The 15,517-nt window shown below is 39.6% G+C and overlaps 1 protein-coding gene across 1 annotated transcript in view; it reads left to right on the forward strand.

Moving 5' to 3' along the window:
- Nucleotides 1–15,517, forward strand: part of LOC105830444 — a 113,353-nt gene that overhangs the window by 39,163 nt on the left and 58,673 nt on the right. The window contains exons 18-40 of the mRNA XM_036282445.1: nucleotides 12–443; nucleotides 788–1,081; nucleotides 1,383–1,631; nucleotides 1,934–3,691; nucleotides 4,224–4,412; nucleotides 5,779–6,160; nucleotides 6,623–7,038; nucleotides 7,193–7,343; nucleotides 7,420–7,672; nucleotides 8,341–8,605; nucleotides 8,748–8,944; nucleotides 9,066–9,332; nucleotides 9,410–9,665; nucleotides 9,981–10,175; nucleotides 10,329–10,511; nucleotides 10,601–11,245; nucleotides 11,414–11,615; nucleotides 11,707–11,882; nucleotides 11,974–12,242; nucleotides 12,332–12,734; nucleotides 12,844–13,083; nucleotides 13,424–13,561; nucleotides 14,462–15,247. Of these exons, the coding sequence (XP_036138338.1) occupies nucleotides 12–443; nucleotides 788–1,081; nucleotides 1,383–1,631; nucleotides 1,934–3,691; nucleotides 4,224–4,412; nucleotides 5,779–6,160; nucleotides 6,623–7,038; nucleotides 7,193–7,343; nucleotides 7,420–7,672; nucleotides 8,341–8,605; nucleotides 8,748–8,944; nucleotides 9,066–9,332; nucleotides 9,410–9,665; nucleotides 9,981–10,175; nucleotides 10,329–10,511; nucleotides 10,601–11,245; nucleotides 11,414–11,615; nucleotides 11,707–11,882; nucleotides 11,974–12,242; nucleotides 12,332–12,734; nucleotides 12,844–13,083; nucleotides 13,424–13,561; nucleotides 14,462–15,247 (8,346 nt within the window). The remainder of the gene's footprint in view (nucleotides 1–11; nucleotides 444–787; nucleotides 1,082–1,382; nucleotides 1,632–1,933; nucleotides 3,692–4,223; nucleotides 4,413–5,778; nucleotides 6,161–6,622; nucleotides 7,039–7,192; nucleotides 7,344–7,419; nucleotides 7,673–8,340; nucleotides 8,606–8,747; nucleotides 8,945–9,065; nucleotides 9,333–9,409; nucleotides 9,666–9,980; nucleotides 10,176–10,328; nucleotides 10,512–10,600; nucleotides 11,246–11,413; nucleotides 11,616–11,706; nucleotides 11,883–11,973; nucleotides 12,243–12,331; nucleotides 12,735–12,843; nucleotides 13,084–13,423; nucleotides 13,562–14,461; nucleotides 15,248–15,517) is intronic.

Genomic DNA, 15,517 nt, shown 5'->3' on the forward strand with positions numbered 1-15,517 from the left:
AATTATTGCAGATCCTTGCGATCGTTTTCCGTGCGGTATGAACGCGAGGTGCACACCGAGCGATCCGCCGCGGTGCATGTGCGAGGCTGGCTTCGAGGGCGATCCACAGCACGGATGCGTCGACGTGAACGAATGCGCGAACAATCCTTGCGGACATGGTGCGTATTGCATCAATACGAAGGGAGATCACACGTGCGAGTGTCCCAAAGGTATGATCGGCGATCCTTACGGTGTCGGCTGTACTGGAGTCCCAGTTGGGAAGAGCGAGTGTTTGTCGAACGACGATTGCGAGAACTACCTGGCATGCGTCCAAGGAAGTTGCGTCAATCCCTGCGACAATGTCCCCTGCGGTCCTAACGCATACTGCGAGCCTGATAAACACGCAGCGTGGTGCAGATGTGTGATTGGATTCACGGAAGGCAGAAATAACGAATGCGTCTCACGTGAGTGCGAAATAAATTTTTTAATTATAAGTTTCGATGATTTTTATATTAAAGGTAATTTTAATTATATTAATCCAGATAGGAAACTTTTGTAATAATTGTATTATGTTTTACGAAAGCATTTTTTTGCTACCAAGAAAATTTCGTGATCATAATTTATAAATTTATTTATTCAATTATTTTGATACGGGCGGCGCGCGTAACATTACATTTTCAAATAAAAATGATGCTAAAATGTTTCTGCATGCGCGTTTCTGGGAAATAATGATGTATAATAAATTTTTATTTGTAATTTGTAAATGCGACGCATATGTAAAACGAGTTTTGATTTGTTTTGACTTTAGAATGCGACGGTTTTGTTTGCGGTGGCGGGGCTCAATGTATTGTTAGCTATGACGGGCCAACTTGTAAGTGTATCGAAGGTTTCATGGGCAATCCTTTCCCCGGTGGACACTGCGTTCCCGACGTTTGCTCCTCTGAAATTCCATGCGCCGAACCGAGCGTGTGCATTAGCGGACGTTGCAAACGGCGCTGCGAAGGGGTGATTTGTGGCATCGGAGCCATGTGCGATCCTTTAACGAATAAATGCGTGTGCAACCCGTACTTCGTTGGTAATCCCGATCTGCTCTGTATGCCACGTAAGTATTAACAAAATGTATTTAATCGACAATAGAATGTTTCTTTTTACCACCGGTGATAATTAACAGAAAACATATAATTAACAAAAAAGGCTTTTTGATTAGAGCTATCTGACATAAATTTATTAATGGAATTGCATCAGCTATTACAACTATGTGAAAGGAGGAAAATGATTATTTATTCTTTTATGAATGTTACTTTATATTATAGAGAATATATATATATTATAGAGAAAAATAAATTTAATAATTTAAATTACATTTTTCCATCATGTTAAACGAAGTAATATTTTTTGCGTAGCCGTTCAACCACCACACTGCGATCCGTTCTGTGGTAAAAATGCACACTGCGAGTACGGTCTTCAGGAATCGAAATGTGTCTGTAACCCGGGTACTAGTGGAAATCCTTATCACGGCTGCGGCGTTCAAGAGAAATCCGATTGCTCGACCGCGGTGTGCGGAAAAGACGCGCATTGCAACGCGGGTCCAAACGCAGTCGAGTGTCTCTGTCCATCTGGTTTTGCTGGCAATCCATACATTCAATGCTTCGGTAAGTTTCAATTATTAAATTAAAATCCAGCTGACTCTTTTGTGCTCTCATTTAATTTGTCTTAAATAAAATAGTAGCCTATAATCAAAATACAGTGCAATAATGAAATATTTAAAAAATATTGACTGATTTTCTCTATAACATATTAACATTTACACCCACGCATACACATTAGTATCAAGTATAAAATATAGTAAATATAAAAATATACACGAATGTATATTTATTAATAATGTATTATTTCATATTAGATTCTTATTAGATTTATTTACTTATGTATTATTATTGTTTTTTAAAATTAGATATCAATGAGTGCAACGGAAATGCATGCGGCAGCAATGCGGTGTGCATTAATACTATCGGCAGCTACGACTGTCGCTGCAAGGACGGCTTCTTCGGCAATCCGTTCGTCGGATGTCAGCAGGTACAAGTTGGACTGTGCACTGATCCCGCGACCTGCGTCTGCAGCAGTACCGCATCGTGCCCCTTCGATTACACCTGCGTCAATCACAAATGCGTAAATCAGTGCAGCGACGTGAAATGCGGTCCCAGATCCGTCTGCCAGAACGGAGTGTGCGTATGTCCGCCTGGTTACAGCGGCAATCCCAACGACTTGCACAAAGGCTGCCACTTGCACGGACACTGCTCGAACGATCTCGAGTGCGAGCCGCAAGAGATCTGCTTCCAGGTCGGCAAGGGGGTCCGCAAGTGCGTGGACGCGTGCAGCAAGCTGCAATGCGGACCCAACGCGTTGTGCGTCACGCAAAACCACGTGTCCTCCTGCTTGTGCGTGGACGGCTACCAGGGCAATCCGAGTAATCTGGTCGAGGGCTGTCAGCCGTCCAAGTCCGTGATATCCGGATGCGCACGCGACTCGGACTGCTCGCCGGGCTTCTTCTGCCTCACCTTGGACGGCGGCGTGCGCGATTGCGTGAATCCCTGCAGCAAGGTGGTCTGCGGCGCCTATCAGAAGTGCGAGCCCGACGTGGTGCCGGGCCACGCGACCTGCAAGTGCCAGGACGGCTACGAGTGGAACCCGGTGCTGTCGTCCTGCGAGAAGCCGTCGGTGCCCGATTGCATAAGTGACGACGACTGCCGGTCGAGCGAGGGCTGCAGACCGGACGCCCTCGGCGTGCTCAAGTGCACGTCGCTTTGCGACGGTTTCACCTGCACCGTCAACTCCCGCTGCGTGGCGGAGAATCATCACGGCCGTTGCGAGTGCCTGCCGGGCTACAACGGCAATCCGAACGACCGCCGGGGCTGTCACAGCCCGCGCGACAACCGCTGCACCACCGACAGCGAGTGCGCGGAGGATCGGACCTGCCGCGGCACCCCGGACGGGCCGCTCGCCTGCCTGCCGGTCTGCGACTTCGTCACCTGCGGTCCCAACGCGCTTTGCGTCGTCAACAATCACGTGGCGAATTGCGAATGCCCGCCCGGGCAGTACGCTGGCGACCCGAACGACTCGGCGGCCGGGTGCCGCGCGGTGCCCTGCGTCTACAACATCGACTGCCCGCTGTCGCAGCTCTGCAACCGATTGACGCACACCTGCTACGACGCCTGCGACGAGAACGCGTGCGGCGTGAACGCGGTCTGCATCGCGGACGAGCACAAGGCGATCTGCCAGTGTCCGCCCGGTTTACGACCGAACCCGGTGCCCGATGTCGAGTGCATCGCCGTGGAGGCGTGCCGTCCAGATTCCTGCCATCCGACGGCGATCTGCGCCACCGATGCGACCAACAACCCGGTATGCCGATGCCCGCCGAATCACGTGGGCGATCCTTACGTGAACGGCTGCCAACCGGAGGGATACTGCTCTAGTCCCAAGGACTGTCCGGTGCACTCCGTCTGCCACGAGCACCGTTGCATCAATCCGTGCGAGAACGCCTGCGGTGCCAACGCGCTTTGCGAGATCGTCAATGGTCAGCCGAGCTGCAAATGCATCCACAGATTCGTGCCGTCCTCGAGGGGTCCGGAACACGGCTGCGTGCGGGCTACCAATTACTGCGCGGTGGACGCAGACTGCGTCGACAGCGTCTGTCTTGATGGACAATGCAGGGGTAATATATCCGATGTTTTTATCACGTGTATAGAGGGGAGAGTGAATACATACCGGTCGCCTAAATCATACTTTTCTAATATTTTACGGTTTTATTTAATATAAGCAACATTAATAATCATTATTCTTTATGAATTTTTAAATATATTATCTGAACATAAACAAAAAATAGTATTTTATAATATCCTTGTGCACTACAAGTATTGTCGTAATAAGACACTCAAAGAGTTTATTTTAATTCTTAAATAATTTCTTGTTTCTACTTTTTTTTAAAAAATAACGAATAAGTCTACACCTACAATGTCACAAGATAATAATAAGTTACAAATTAATTGATAATACAATATAGTTTATCAATAATAGCGTTTTTTGTTTGGGGTATAAAATGCTCCACGTGACTGTTTACGTCATAAAACCTAATACCGTTCTCGGATTAAGTTTGGGCAATTCTTTATATACGGTAACAGAATGTCAAATTTTTCATCGTATTAAAAAAGTTCAAATTTTGAAACGAAGAATTTGAACTGTTTCAGCTGTGTGTCGTTCAGTTGCTGATTGCTCAGACGGAGAGAAATGCATTAACAACAAGTGTATGATATCATGTGTCGCGCATTCTCAGTGTCTGGTGGATCAAGCGTGCGTTACCGGAGGATGTATTCTTGGCTGCCGCAGTAATAAAAACTGCCCGACTACCGAATCATGTATCAACAACAAGTGTCAAGGTATTTCACTTCTGTCACACTGTAACTTTGACTCTCATCATCTCATTACAGATATTTTTTCGTACATATGTAATTATTGTATATCCCCGACTGGAAATAAAACTAGTCGATCTGATTTAAAATCTAATGGGTTAGTATTGAATAGATTAAGTTTTCTAACTTATTACTTATTTTTTCATTATTAGCTGTATATTTACAATCGGTTTTTCTCATTATCAGTTTTTTATCTCATGATAGACTTGAGATTCAATTTTTATGTGAGAATATTTTTTATTTATTATAAATATTATAAGTATTAAAATAGATATCTTTTATTTACATATATAAATATTTAAATACATATATATTATGCATATATACTTTAATTATTAACGAAAAATTTAAATAATTATATATTTACATAATAAAAAACTGATCTGAGTTTCAGTAAAAATGCAGGTTTAAAAATATTATTATAAATATAATAAACAATTTAAATTTTTTAAAACTTTACTGTTATTATAAATAGTATAAATTCAACAATGTTTTAAAATACGTTTTTAAAAACCATTTGCTGAGTGAATAAAATTTATTACTTTAATTTTATACATATTATAAAAGTAATTTTATATTACGCAAAGAACTTTTCATGTAAAAATATGTTACATGTTATAAAATAATGAAAACAAATTAAATTCAACCATATTAACAAAATATGAAATGAATCAGATCACAAAATAATGTGCTAAATTATACTTATTTTGAAAATAAATATATATTTATTTAATTTATTATTTTATTATTTATTTTATTATTTTATTTTATTTATTATATATAATATTCGTGTTTTACAAGTGTCACGTATTCATTCGTATGGAATATTTTAGATAGTAAGATGCTTTATCGTCTTCTATCTAAAAATTGATCTATTAAATTTTTTTAATATAAGGCAGACTATACATATTTTGACAATTTCGAACGAAAGGTATTTATTAGTATTCTAAGTCGATAAAGTAGATAAGTTATTTTATTACTTTCTGCCACTATACAGGCGGTCTTCTTATAATTAAGATCCGGTCGGCTCCTGTGAGATAAATACGTGAAAGAATAAGTACTTTTGATAAACCTAGTGGGCGAAAATTGTATCTATCGCAATGATGTGACAGATATATATAAATTACGCGGATTAATTCGTAAAATAATTAAATCATTAATATTATTCATCATTTAAGACTTCTGGACTGTCACCTTTTTTTTTATCACTCTAAAATAAAAATGCTTTTCAGAGACCCCACGCGAGTGTTTATGGGATAACAAATCATGTATGAGGCAATACATTGGTAGTTTTTGAAAGAGAAAAGGAAGAAACTCGCATGTGTGTTTACAGATCCTTGCAGTAGGAAGGACGTATGCGGACCAAACGCAATCTGCAGTTGCACGAATCACGCGGTCGCGTGCACGTGTCCTCTCGGTTTCCACGGTAATCCCACTCCGGAGCAGGGTTGCATTCGAGTGCCAAACACGTGCCAAACTTCGCAGGACTGTCCCAGCCAGCACCTGTGCGTCGCGGGATTGTGTCAGTGTCAATGTTCGGAACAAAACAATTGCGCGCAGGGCGAGCGTTGTAAGAATGGCATTTGTGTGAAGATATGTTATGGCGACAGTAATTGTCTACCCGGCGAATTGTGTATTGACGGCACGTGCGAGGCGGGTTGCACTTCGGATGCCGGCTGTAAACGCGATGAAGTGTGCGTTAACAACAAGTGCAGGTATTAATCTTTTTAAACTGACCTTATCACTCTAAAGCCTTCGGCATACGATACGATTTTTCATGCTAGATTGCGTACGAGGCGTCTTACTACGACATAATCATCCGAGCCCATCAGGACACGTATTAAGATACCTCGTATGCGATCTAGCATGAAAAATCGTATCGTGTACCGAAGGCTTTATTATATTTGCACGTTAAGAAAATATTCTCGCTTTTGAGTTAAAAAAAATTAATCAATTGTTATTTTTTGACATTTTTTTAATAATTTGATCTTGAGAGAGGAAGATTAATCGTAAGAGATTGTAAATATTTTTATTAACATATTCAAATGATTTGGAAATTATTTCACAGCATTTCTTATGTAAAAAATTTTTATTAATTGATTTTTATTAAATTTATTAAATAGTAATTTTTTAAAAATTATTAATTGATATTTGTGACGTTTTATTTATTTTCTTAGATGCAGCCATGGATTTATTGCCGGTCCCGAGCATTGTTTAGATATTAACGAGTGCGAGGATCAACCATGTCATCCGAGCGCCGAATGCATTAATCTTCACGGGTCTTATCGTTGTGCATGTCCTCATGGTACCGCAGGCGATCCTTTAGGATTGGGCTGTGTGCTGCCGCATCAATGCACCACGCACAGTGACTGCTTTGATACTCAGGCTTGCGTTCAACATAATTGCTCGGATCCTTGTTCTTTTGTCGACTGTGGCTTGAATACTATTTGTTCTGTTCTGGACCATGTGGCTGGTTGCCAATGTCAATCTGGTTACATCGGTGATGCCTCAGGATGCTTTAAAGTGGAATGCCTTTCTAACAGTGACTGTCCAACAGATAAATATTGCAATCAGGAGACCAATAAATGCAGCAGTAAGTTAATATAACATAAGCTTACAGCAAGAAATATCGATAGATATTGCATTTGCATAAATTTACATCAGTTTTAGTAAAGAAAAGAGAAACTGCAATTAAAAAAAAAAATAATTATGCCACAATTTAAATCTTTGATTACTCGTTTCATCAGGTCCTTGCAATCAAGTGAACTGTGGATATGGTAATTGCGTAGCCATTGATCATGTCAGCGTGTGTAAATGCTTTCCTGGTTTTGTCCTTGTTGGTGACATCTGCACCGATGTTAATGAGTGTTTGCAAAATCCTTGCCATCCATCAGCTATGTGAGTTGCGATTACACTTGATTATATGAGCTTATAGAGAGAGTGTTTTTAATTAAAATATTGAAAAAATTTATAGATGCCAGAATGCAGAGGGATCGTTTGCTTGTGTTTGTCCTCATGGTTTAGTAGGGGATCCATTTAAAACTGGTTGTAAGCAACCTGGCGATTGTTTCACGGATTCAGATTGTCCAAATTCAGCTGCCTGCATTGATAACAGATGCACTAATCCATGCGACGCACTAGGCGTTTGCGGTAGAAATGCGGAATGTCTTGCACGCGATCATGTTCCGATCTGTAGATGTCCCGGACAAACTACAGGAAATCCAGCAGTGAGTTAAATTGGAGCTTTAAATTCTCTAAAGTTTAGATATTTTTCATTATAATAATTTATGTATTTTATAATCTATAACAACATTTTAATCTTGATATTTTTATTAATTTGTTAATTGATCTTTGATTTGATTCCCTAAAAAAAGAAAAAAAAATTTGAATAAAATTTTAATAAATATAAATTAGATCTTAATTATATTTCGTTGAAAGATTATTTTTTATGTTTGCAAACATGATATTTTTAAAGTTTGAAAGTTAAGAAGTTGAAGTTAAGAAAATTTCATATTGTATTGAAATTATAATAAATTTTTAAATGAAATTATAATAAAAAATTGCAGATACTTTGTAATGGCAAATTAATGACATTTTATTTAAATTGTAATAAGTTTTTATATTTTGATTTAGTATTAAGAAATTAGTATTAAGAAATTGAAAAAAGCAAATATTTTCTATTAACGAATTAACGATCTCTTATTCAAATTTTAATAATTCAATATTGCCACCTTATTATAAGTTTATTAAATTTTTATAAAATTTTGTTGAAATTTTAATAAAGTCACTTATCAAAATAACCATAACATTTAATAAAATATTACAGTTGTCAAGAGTGTAATTAACATTTTATTAAAATTTTTCTACTCTAATTTTTATTTTCTATTTGTTTCAGACGGAATGTATTCATCTTGAATGCAACTATCACAGCGACTGTAGTCCATCAGATGCGTGTTTTGATCACAAGTGCGTCGATCCCTGCTCTCTTTCGAATGTTTGTGGACATGGTGCTGATTGTTCTTCGCTTAATCACAGCGCGGTATGTACCTGTCAACCTGGCGGCACGGGTGATCCGAATCTTGGATGCACTCCACTTCAATATTGTAAAAGTGATTCGCAATGTGCGACTGGTTCAGTATGCAATGGAGGAATTTGCACAGGTAAATTAATATTGACTACAATAATGTAGCATAACATTATAAAATTCCCTATTTAATGAAAGGAAACGTTAATATGTGTGTATGTATGTGTTTGTTGAATAAATTCATAAATTTCACACATAATTTAATTGTTAAATTGCAGCACTCTGTGGAAGTACAAGAGATTGTATTGGCGATCAACTCTGTATTAATGGCCTTTGTCAGCCGACCTGCAGAAGTAATTCTAGCTGCCCAGAATATCAATACTGCCATAATAATATATGTGTTCAAGAATTACGTTGTACGTCGGATAACGACTGTTTGTATGACGAAAAATGCATTAAGAATAATATTGGACAGGTAATCCTACGTTGTGTTATATAGAAAATCTTTATGAATGACAAAAATTGTGAATGACAATGATTTTTTTTATTGATTCTATCAGAGTAGCAAGTATATAACATTTTTTTTGCCAATTAAGGCGGAGTGTCGTAGAGCTTGTGACGTAATACTCTGCGGCCGAAATGCCGAATGCAAGGCTGATAATCATGCCGCGACGTGTTCCTGTAAACTCGGCTTCTTCGGAAATGCTAGAGATGACAAGATTGGCTGTCAACCTATCGAATGTGAGGTCAATGATGACTGCACACAAGAGAAGATTTGTGACCATCACAGATGCAGAATTGCTTGTCTCGCGCATAATCCATGTGGCGTGAATGCCATTTGCACAACAGAGAAACATGTCCAGGTAATTATTTTATTGCTTTGCACTAGAAATTTTTTTTTGTCAGTGATTTTTACGATAATGTGTGTTTTGTGGCATAGATTTGCACCTGCCAGCCTGGATATACGGGAGAACCCACGCGTGCTTGCAAGCTGATAGATTATTGCGCAAACACACCATGCGCACCAGGCGCATTTTGCGAAAACACACGAGGACATTTCAAGTGCCACTGTCAACCGGGTACAGTCGGAGATCCTTATAACAGTGGCTGTCAACCACCAGTGGAATGCCTTCAAGATTCGGACTGTCCACTAACTGCCAAATGTGTCAACATCAACAATGTACCGAAATGTTTTGGTACGTGTGTTAAACTTGTTAATTTATTTTATAGTATTATTTTGTTTATTGGATTTTTATATTTTTATTTTATTTATACAATACATTTTTATATGTATAACGTACATTAATTATATGTATAATACATTATATAATACTTTGTATAATATCATCATTTGTATAATATCAAGATATTGCTAAAGATCTTGAAATCAGATTTGACTATAAATACTGGCTCTTGATTATAGAATTTAAAACCTGTTATTGTTGATATTTTTATCATTTTTATTATATTTTTATTATATATATTACAAATTTAATCTCTTTATTTTATAGATACTTGTGCACGTATCCGTTGCGGTCCAAATGCAGATTGTATCGCGAGTAACCATGCCGCGAGTTGTCAATGCCGTGCCGATTACGAAGGGGATCCTAATAATTTAAGTGTGGGATGTCGTCCAAGACCAGTAGTCTGCTCATCACAAGTTGATTGTTTGGTCAACACTTATTGTTATGAAGGCATTTGTCGGCGTGAGTAAACAATTGTTGAATTTTAAATTTGCTTAACTAGAATCATTTTATACAATCAATTGTTTCTGTGTGACAATTAACTGTTTCTGACTTTAATCTATTCATGACGCAATTTTGTTGCTACATTTAATAAAGTAAATAATGTTATTTCAGCATCTTGTCAATCGGACGAGGAATGTAACTTGTCTGACGTTTGCTTGAACGGGCAATGCTTAGATCCGTGCGATGTGAGAGGAACTTGTGGCATAAACGCCGAGTGCAAAGTCAGAAGTCACATTAAACAGTGTAGCTGTCCACCAGGCTTCACTGGCAATTCCGAAGTAGAATGCGTGAGATGTAAGTATACAAACGATTCATTTGCAACATTTGAATATCTTCTGATTGATACTTCTTTGAAAATTCTGTAAAATGTTTATTATTTACAGTACCAGTGTCTTGTCTTGGAAGTGGGGACTGCATTGAAGGCAACACCTGTCGCGAGAACGTTTGTCTGCCGATCTGCACCGTTGACGACAATTGCGCGCTGAACGAGAAATGCATCCGCGGTAATTGCTTGCTGACTTGTCGGCTGGATAACGATTGCTTCCTGGGTCACATCTGCTTGAACAACATGTGTTCGTTTGGTTGTCGTGCGGACGAGGATTGCAACGCGAATGAGGCTTGCTTAGGAAACAAATGCGTGAATCCGTGCGAGGCTACGCCGTGTGGACCAAACGCCAAATGTACTGTCTTTAATCAGCGTGCCACGTGTTCCTGTCCCATCGGCTTCATACCAAATCCGACTGCTAAGGTCGCGTGTTTGAGAACGCCGGGTCCGACTTGCCAGGCCAATCGGGACTGTGCTGTAGGCACGGCTTGCATCGCTGGTATTTGCACACCCGTCTGCTCATCCAACGCGAACTGCTTGAGCAACGAGAGATGCGACAGCTCTGGCATTTGCAAATCACTTTGCAGACGAGACGAGGATTGCAGAAGCGGTGAGATCTGCGAAGGGCTGATGTGTATTTCTGGTTGTCGAGCGGATATTGAATGTCAGGACAGTTACGCGTGTATAAACAACCAATGTATAGGTGAGTAGTTATCGATATTTTTTTATATTTTTGTTTTTAATTTTGTCGAAGAAACAATATTATATTGAATGTACTTCTGGTTTGATTGTTTTCATTTTTTTGTATACAGATAAACTTTTTTCTTATTAGTCTCTTTATTATGATAATTTAATTATTATTTGTCTATAGATCCGTGTTCATTGACTGGCGCCTGCGGTGTAAATTCTAAATGTACAACTGTCAATCATCAAAAAATATGCACATGCCCATCGCCTTTAGTGGGAGATGCTCGTATTGGCTGCAAGCAAACGTTCCTTCCTTGCTCGTCTAACCACGAATGTTTACCAGGACAAACGTGTTACGGCAGATCGTGCTATTCCACGTGTAGAAGGTGAGTATACATGACCATGAACAAATTACACAAAGTTATCACAATGTTCCAATAATTGCTAAATAATTGTTAAACAATTGTATTTTTTCAGCGATGCGAATTGCTTGAGTGACGAACGGTGTGACGGCGGCATTTGTAAAGCGATATGTAACAGCGATGATCACTGCCTCGCGAATCAAATCTGTCATAATCGCATGTGTGACATTGGATGCCGCAATGATAACACGTGCCCAAGCGACGAGTCTTGTATCAATAATCAATGCAAAAGTAAATATAGTTTCATATACAACATACTACATATGTTAGATTTAAATATATTCAGTTAAGTTGCAATGTAATCGTATTATGATCTTTTTAGGTCCATGCGAAGGTGGTAAGGCGTGCGGTGAGTGTGCCGGCTGTCGGGTAGTCAATCACGTGGCTCAATGTAGTTGCCCCGCGAATTATTACGGTAATGCCTTAATCAACTGCGCCAAGACCATGATTCCTTGTGACGGGTCATGCGAGTGCGACGAAATCGGCTTCTGCACCACCAGCTGCCATCATGAGAACGACTGTTCTTGTGGCGAGGTTTGTCACAGTGGCAAATGTCGCATCAAGTGCGATATCAATAACGCGTGTCCAAAGGTGATTAAGAAAAGTTACAGAAATTATTGTTTTTTAAAATTAATTCTGATATCGTAAACTCTTAAAACTGTATGTTTTAACAAATGCAGGGTTATGTATGCGACGGAGGTTTGTGCCTGGTCGGTTGTCGCACTCATTCCGACTGCCCATCGTCATTATCGTGTACAAATGGCCAGTGTGAAAATCCATGTTCCGCTCATGGATCACCTTGCGGAATAAATGCGCTTTGTCGCGTCTCGAGTCACCGTGCGGTATGTCTATGTCCAGAAGGCTATCAAGGTGAGCCGAGTCAAGAGTGCTACCAATTGGAGTGCCACCATGATGATGATTGCGAACCGAACAAACGATGTAGCGAATATGGGGTTTGCACAAATCCGTGCTTACAGCACAACGTCTGCGGTTTCAATGCGCAGTGTCGCGTGATCAACAGGCAGGCGCAATGCTCTTGCCCACCGGGACACTTTGGCAATCCAAAGATCAACTGCAAGAAAGGTAAGGTCTAATTTTATTTATATTTATATTTAATTATATTTATACGGAAATATATATGTAAATGTGACAATTTTTTAATACGCGCGTTTTTTTAATTTCTTAAACACAGGTGGAGACGAATGTCTACGAAGACCTTGTGGCATTAATGCTAAATGTCAAGAGACTCTGAACGGTTTTGAATGCACATGTGATCCAGGTTGTCACGGTGATCCACATCAGGTATGTCTCTGCGATGGTGATCTTTGTAAGGACACTCGTTGCGGTATCAATGCAGCCTGTCGAATTTATAAGAATCAACCGCAGTGCTATTGCCCACCGAATAATCCATCAGGCGATCCAATGCACGCATGTACGTATTACTTTTTTTTATGTCATTAGATTTAACAAGGCGTACATTAATAGAAGAAATAATTAACAATATCGGGTACGAAATAAACTGAAGAAAATTTCTATTTGCATATTTTATTATTAAAATAAATAAATAAATTAAAAAAAGAGTACATATATAACAAAATATAATTATCCAATTTATAAAAATATATATTAAAAAATATTTTTTATAACATGTATTAAAAATACATTTTTTATTATTGATGCGATGTTTGTCACTATGACAAATTTTGCCGAAAGACGATAAATATTTATTATTTCTTTGGTTGGTATCGTCATTAAACGATTTGCTGATACAGGTAGCTCAGATAGAGATTTAGGAGACTGTCGGACGAATGGATGCGGAAAGAACGCAGAGTGCATTAGGGATGGAGCTATATTTGTTTGCCGATGTCCACCAGGTACAAGCGGTTCGCCAGATATCGAGTGCACAACAGGTAGGAAAATACGGCCTACTAACTTTTTAACCGAGCCGAATTGATTAATTTTATGTACAGCATTTGTGACTAGCGAGCAATACTGACAATCACAGGAACATGGTCCGTAGAATAACCATGTATCGTCTAGTAGGATTTGAGTAATATATAGCCGTATTAATTAATCGAGTGAAAACGTTAACATCGAGAGACAGATGTGATTGGAGCAGTATATCGCCATGACATTGGATATATATATATATATATACATATATACATATTTTATCTATAAGAGCAAAGACTACATATACCTGTACATATTATAAAATATAGGACATACTGTACATAATTTTGAGATTAGAGAGAACACGTTTTACACATATCTCACACATAACTTTATATGTAGAATGTTTATTTCAGTATCCAATCTGTCTTGAGGATATAATTGAATGAACAAAAAGACACTCATTTGCCTTATAGTGCCACTTGAGTACAAGGAGGTACCCATTTACAGTCGACACCATATATATATTTACAGATTTCTATTTTAGGATTAATACAGATTGGGAACTGCAAAAGGGACATTCTCATATACCCATGCTTGATATTTGCTGATATTCACGGGTTGTTATTTCCTCCTATTCTGAAATCTGTGGGGGCTTGTGTTGTAAATATCGCTGCTTGCCGTTGTAATTTCTCTGAGAAGATGTCTGATGTTTTGAAAAAGAGTGTAAAGTCGTTACTCTATTACCTCTTCACAGAGCCTACCCTACTTTCATCATAAATACAAAGCATGTGGTTTATGTTATTTGTGAGAAAGTTTCTTTTCACAGTTCTTATAAATGCTTTTTTCTTTTTTTTTCCTGTCCCACCCACGACCCACCACCGACTCTACACCGAACACCACTATTGTGACAATAGAGCGCGAATGCACCAGCGACTTAGAGTGTCCCAATGAAAAAGCCTGCATAAATCTACAATGTCTGGATCCGTGCGCGCTACGCGGTGCCTGTGGGATCAATGCCCTGTGCCGAGTGGTTCTGCACAAGCCGCGTTGCTCGTGCCCGCAGTGCTATATTGGCATGCCTCATACGGCTTGCCATCCAGATTCCAAATGCGACACGCTCAATCCCAAACCTACGCCGAGCATCGGTTGTTCCTCCGATTACGACTGTCCGGAGAGTCTCTCTTGCCACTCGCAGACAGGCGAGTGCCGCGATCCGTGTTTAAGTTCTCGGTATACCTGCGAGGTCAACAAGAGATGTCAGGTGCGGAATCACAAACCTATGTGCGTTTGCAAGTATGGCTTTGTAGTCAACGAAATCGGGGAATTGACTTGCGCTCCTGACACGCTTACCTGCTCGAGGGACTTCGATTGTCCCTCGAACGCCGCGTGCGTCAATGGGAAGTGTCAAAATCCCTGTAACGTGCGAAACAAAAGACCGTGTCCGGCCGATAAGACCTGCGATGTCCTGGACCATCGTCCCGTGTGCATTTGCACCAAAAACTGCAATCCTTCCCTCTCCATTTGCCTGCGAGACAGTGGCTGCTCTCCAGACTTGGCGTGCCGCAACTATCGCTGCGTGGACCCATGCAGAAACTCTACCTGTCCGGCTGATGCCCCCTGTTACGTGGAGGAGCACAAGCCTATCTGCAAGTTCTGTCCCCCCGGCTTTGTGCCAGATACTAAATACGGATGCATGAAAGGTAAACACAATTTCTCAGAACACTATCTGAGTCTTGTCATTTCTCATAGCCGTTATCACGTTTTTACATTGCCTGGCCTTACACGAGATACATACAATTGCTACTTTTCAGGTTTCCAACCGTACAGACAGCAGAATATGTTCAAAATTTGGTTACTCTTAACTTCTTTCTGATTTTAATTTAATTTTTTTTTAAATTTACAAGATCTTTCTATTAAAGTTACAATTGGATACAGAGATTATTTTGTTCTGTTGTCTGGACGCATATTTC

The sequence above is a fragment of the Monomorium pharaonis genome, chromosome 2, assembly GCF_013373865.1.
Source record: "Monomorium pharaonis isolate MP-MQ-018 chromosome 2, ASM1337386v2, whole genome shotgun sequence".
Lineage (NCBI taxonomy): Eukaryota > Metazoa > Arthropoda > Insecta > Hymenoptera > Formicidae > Monomorium > Monomorium pharaonis.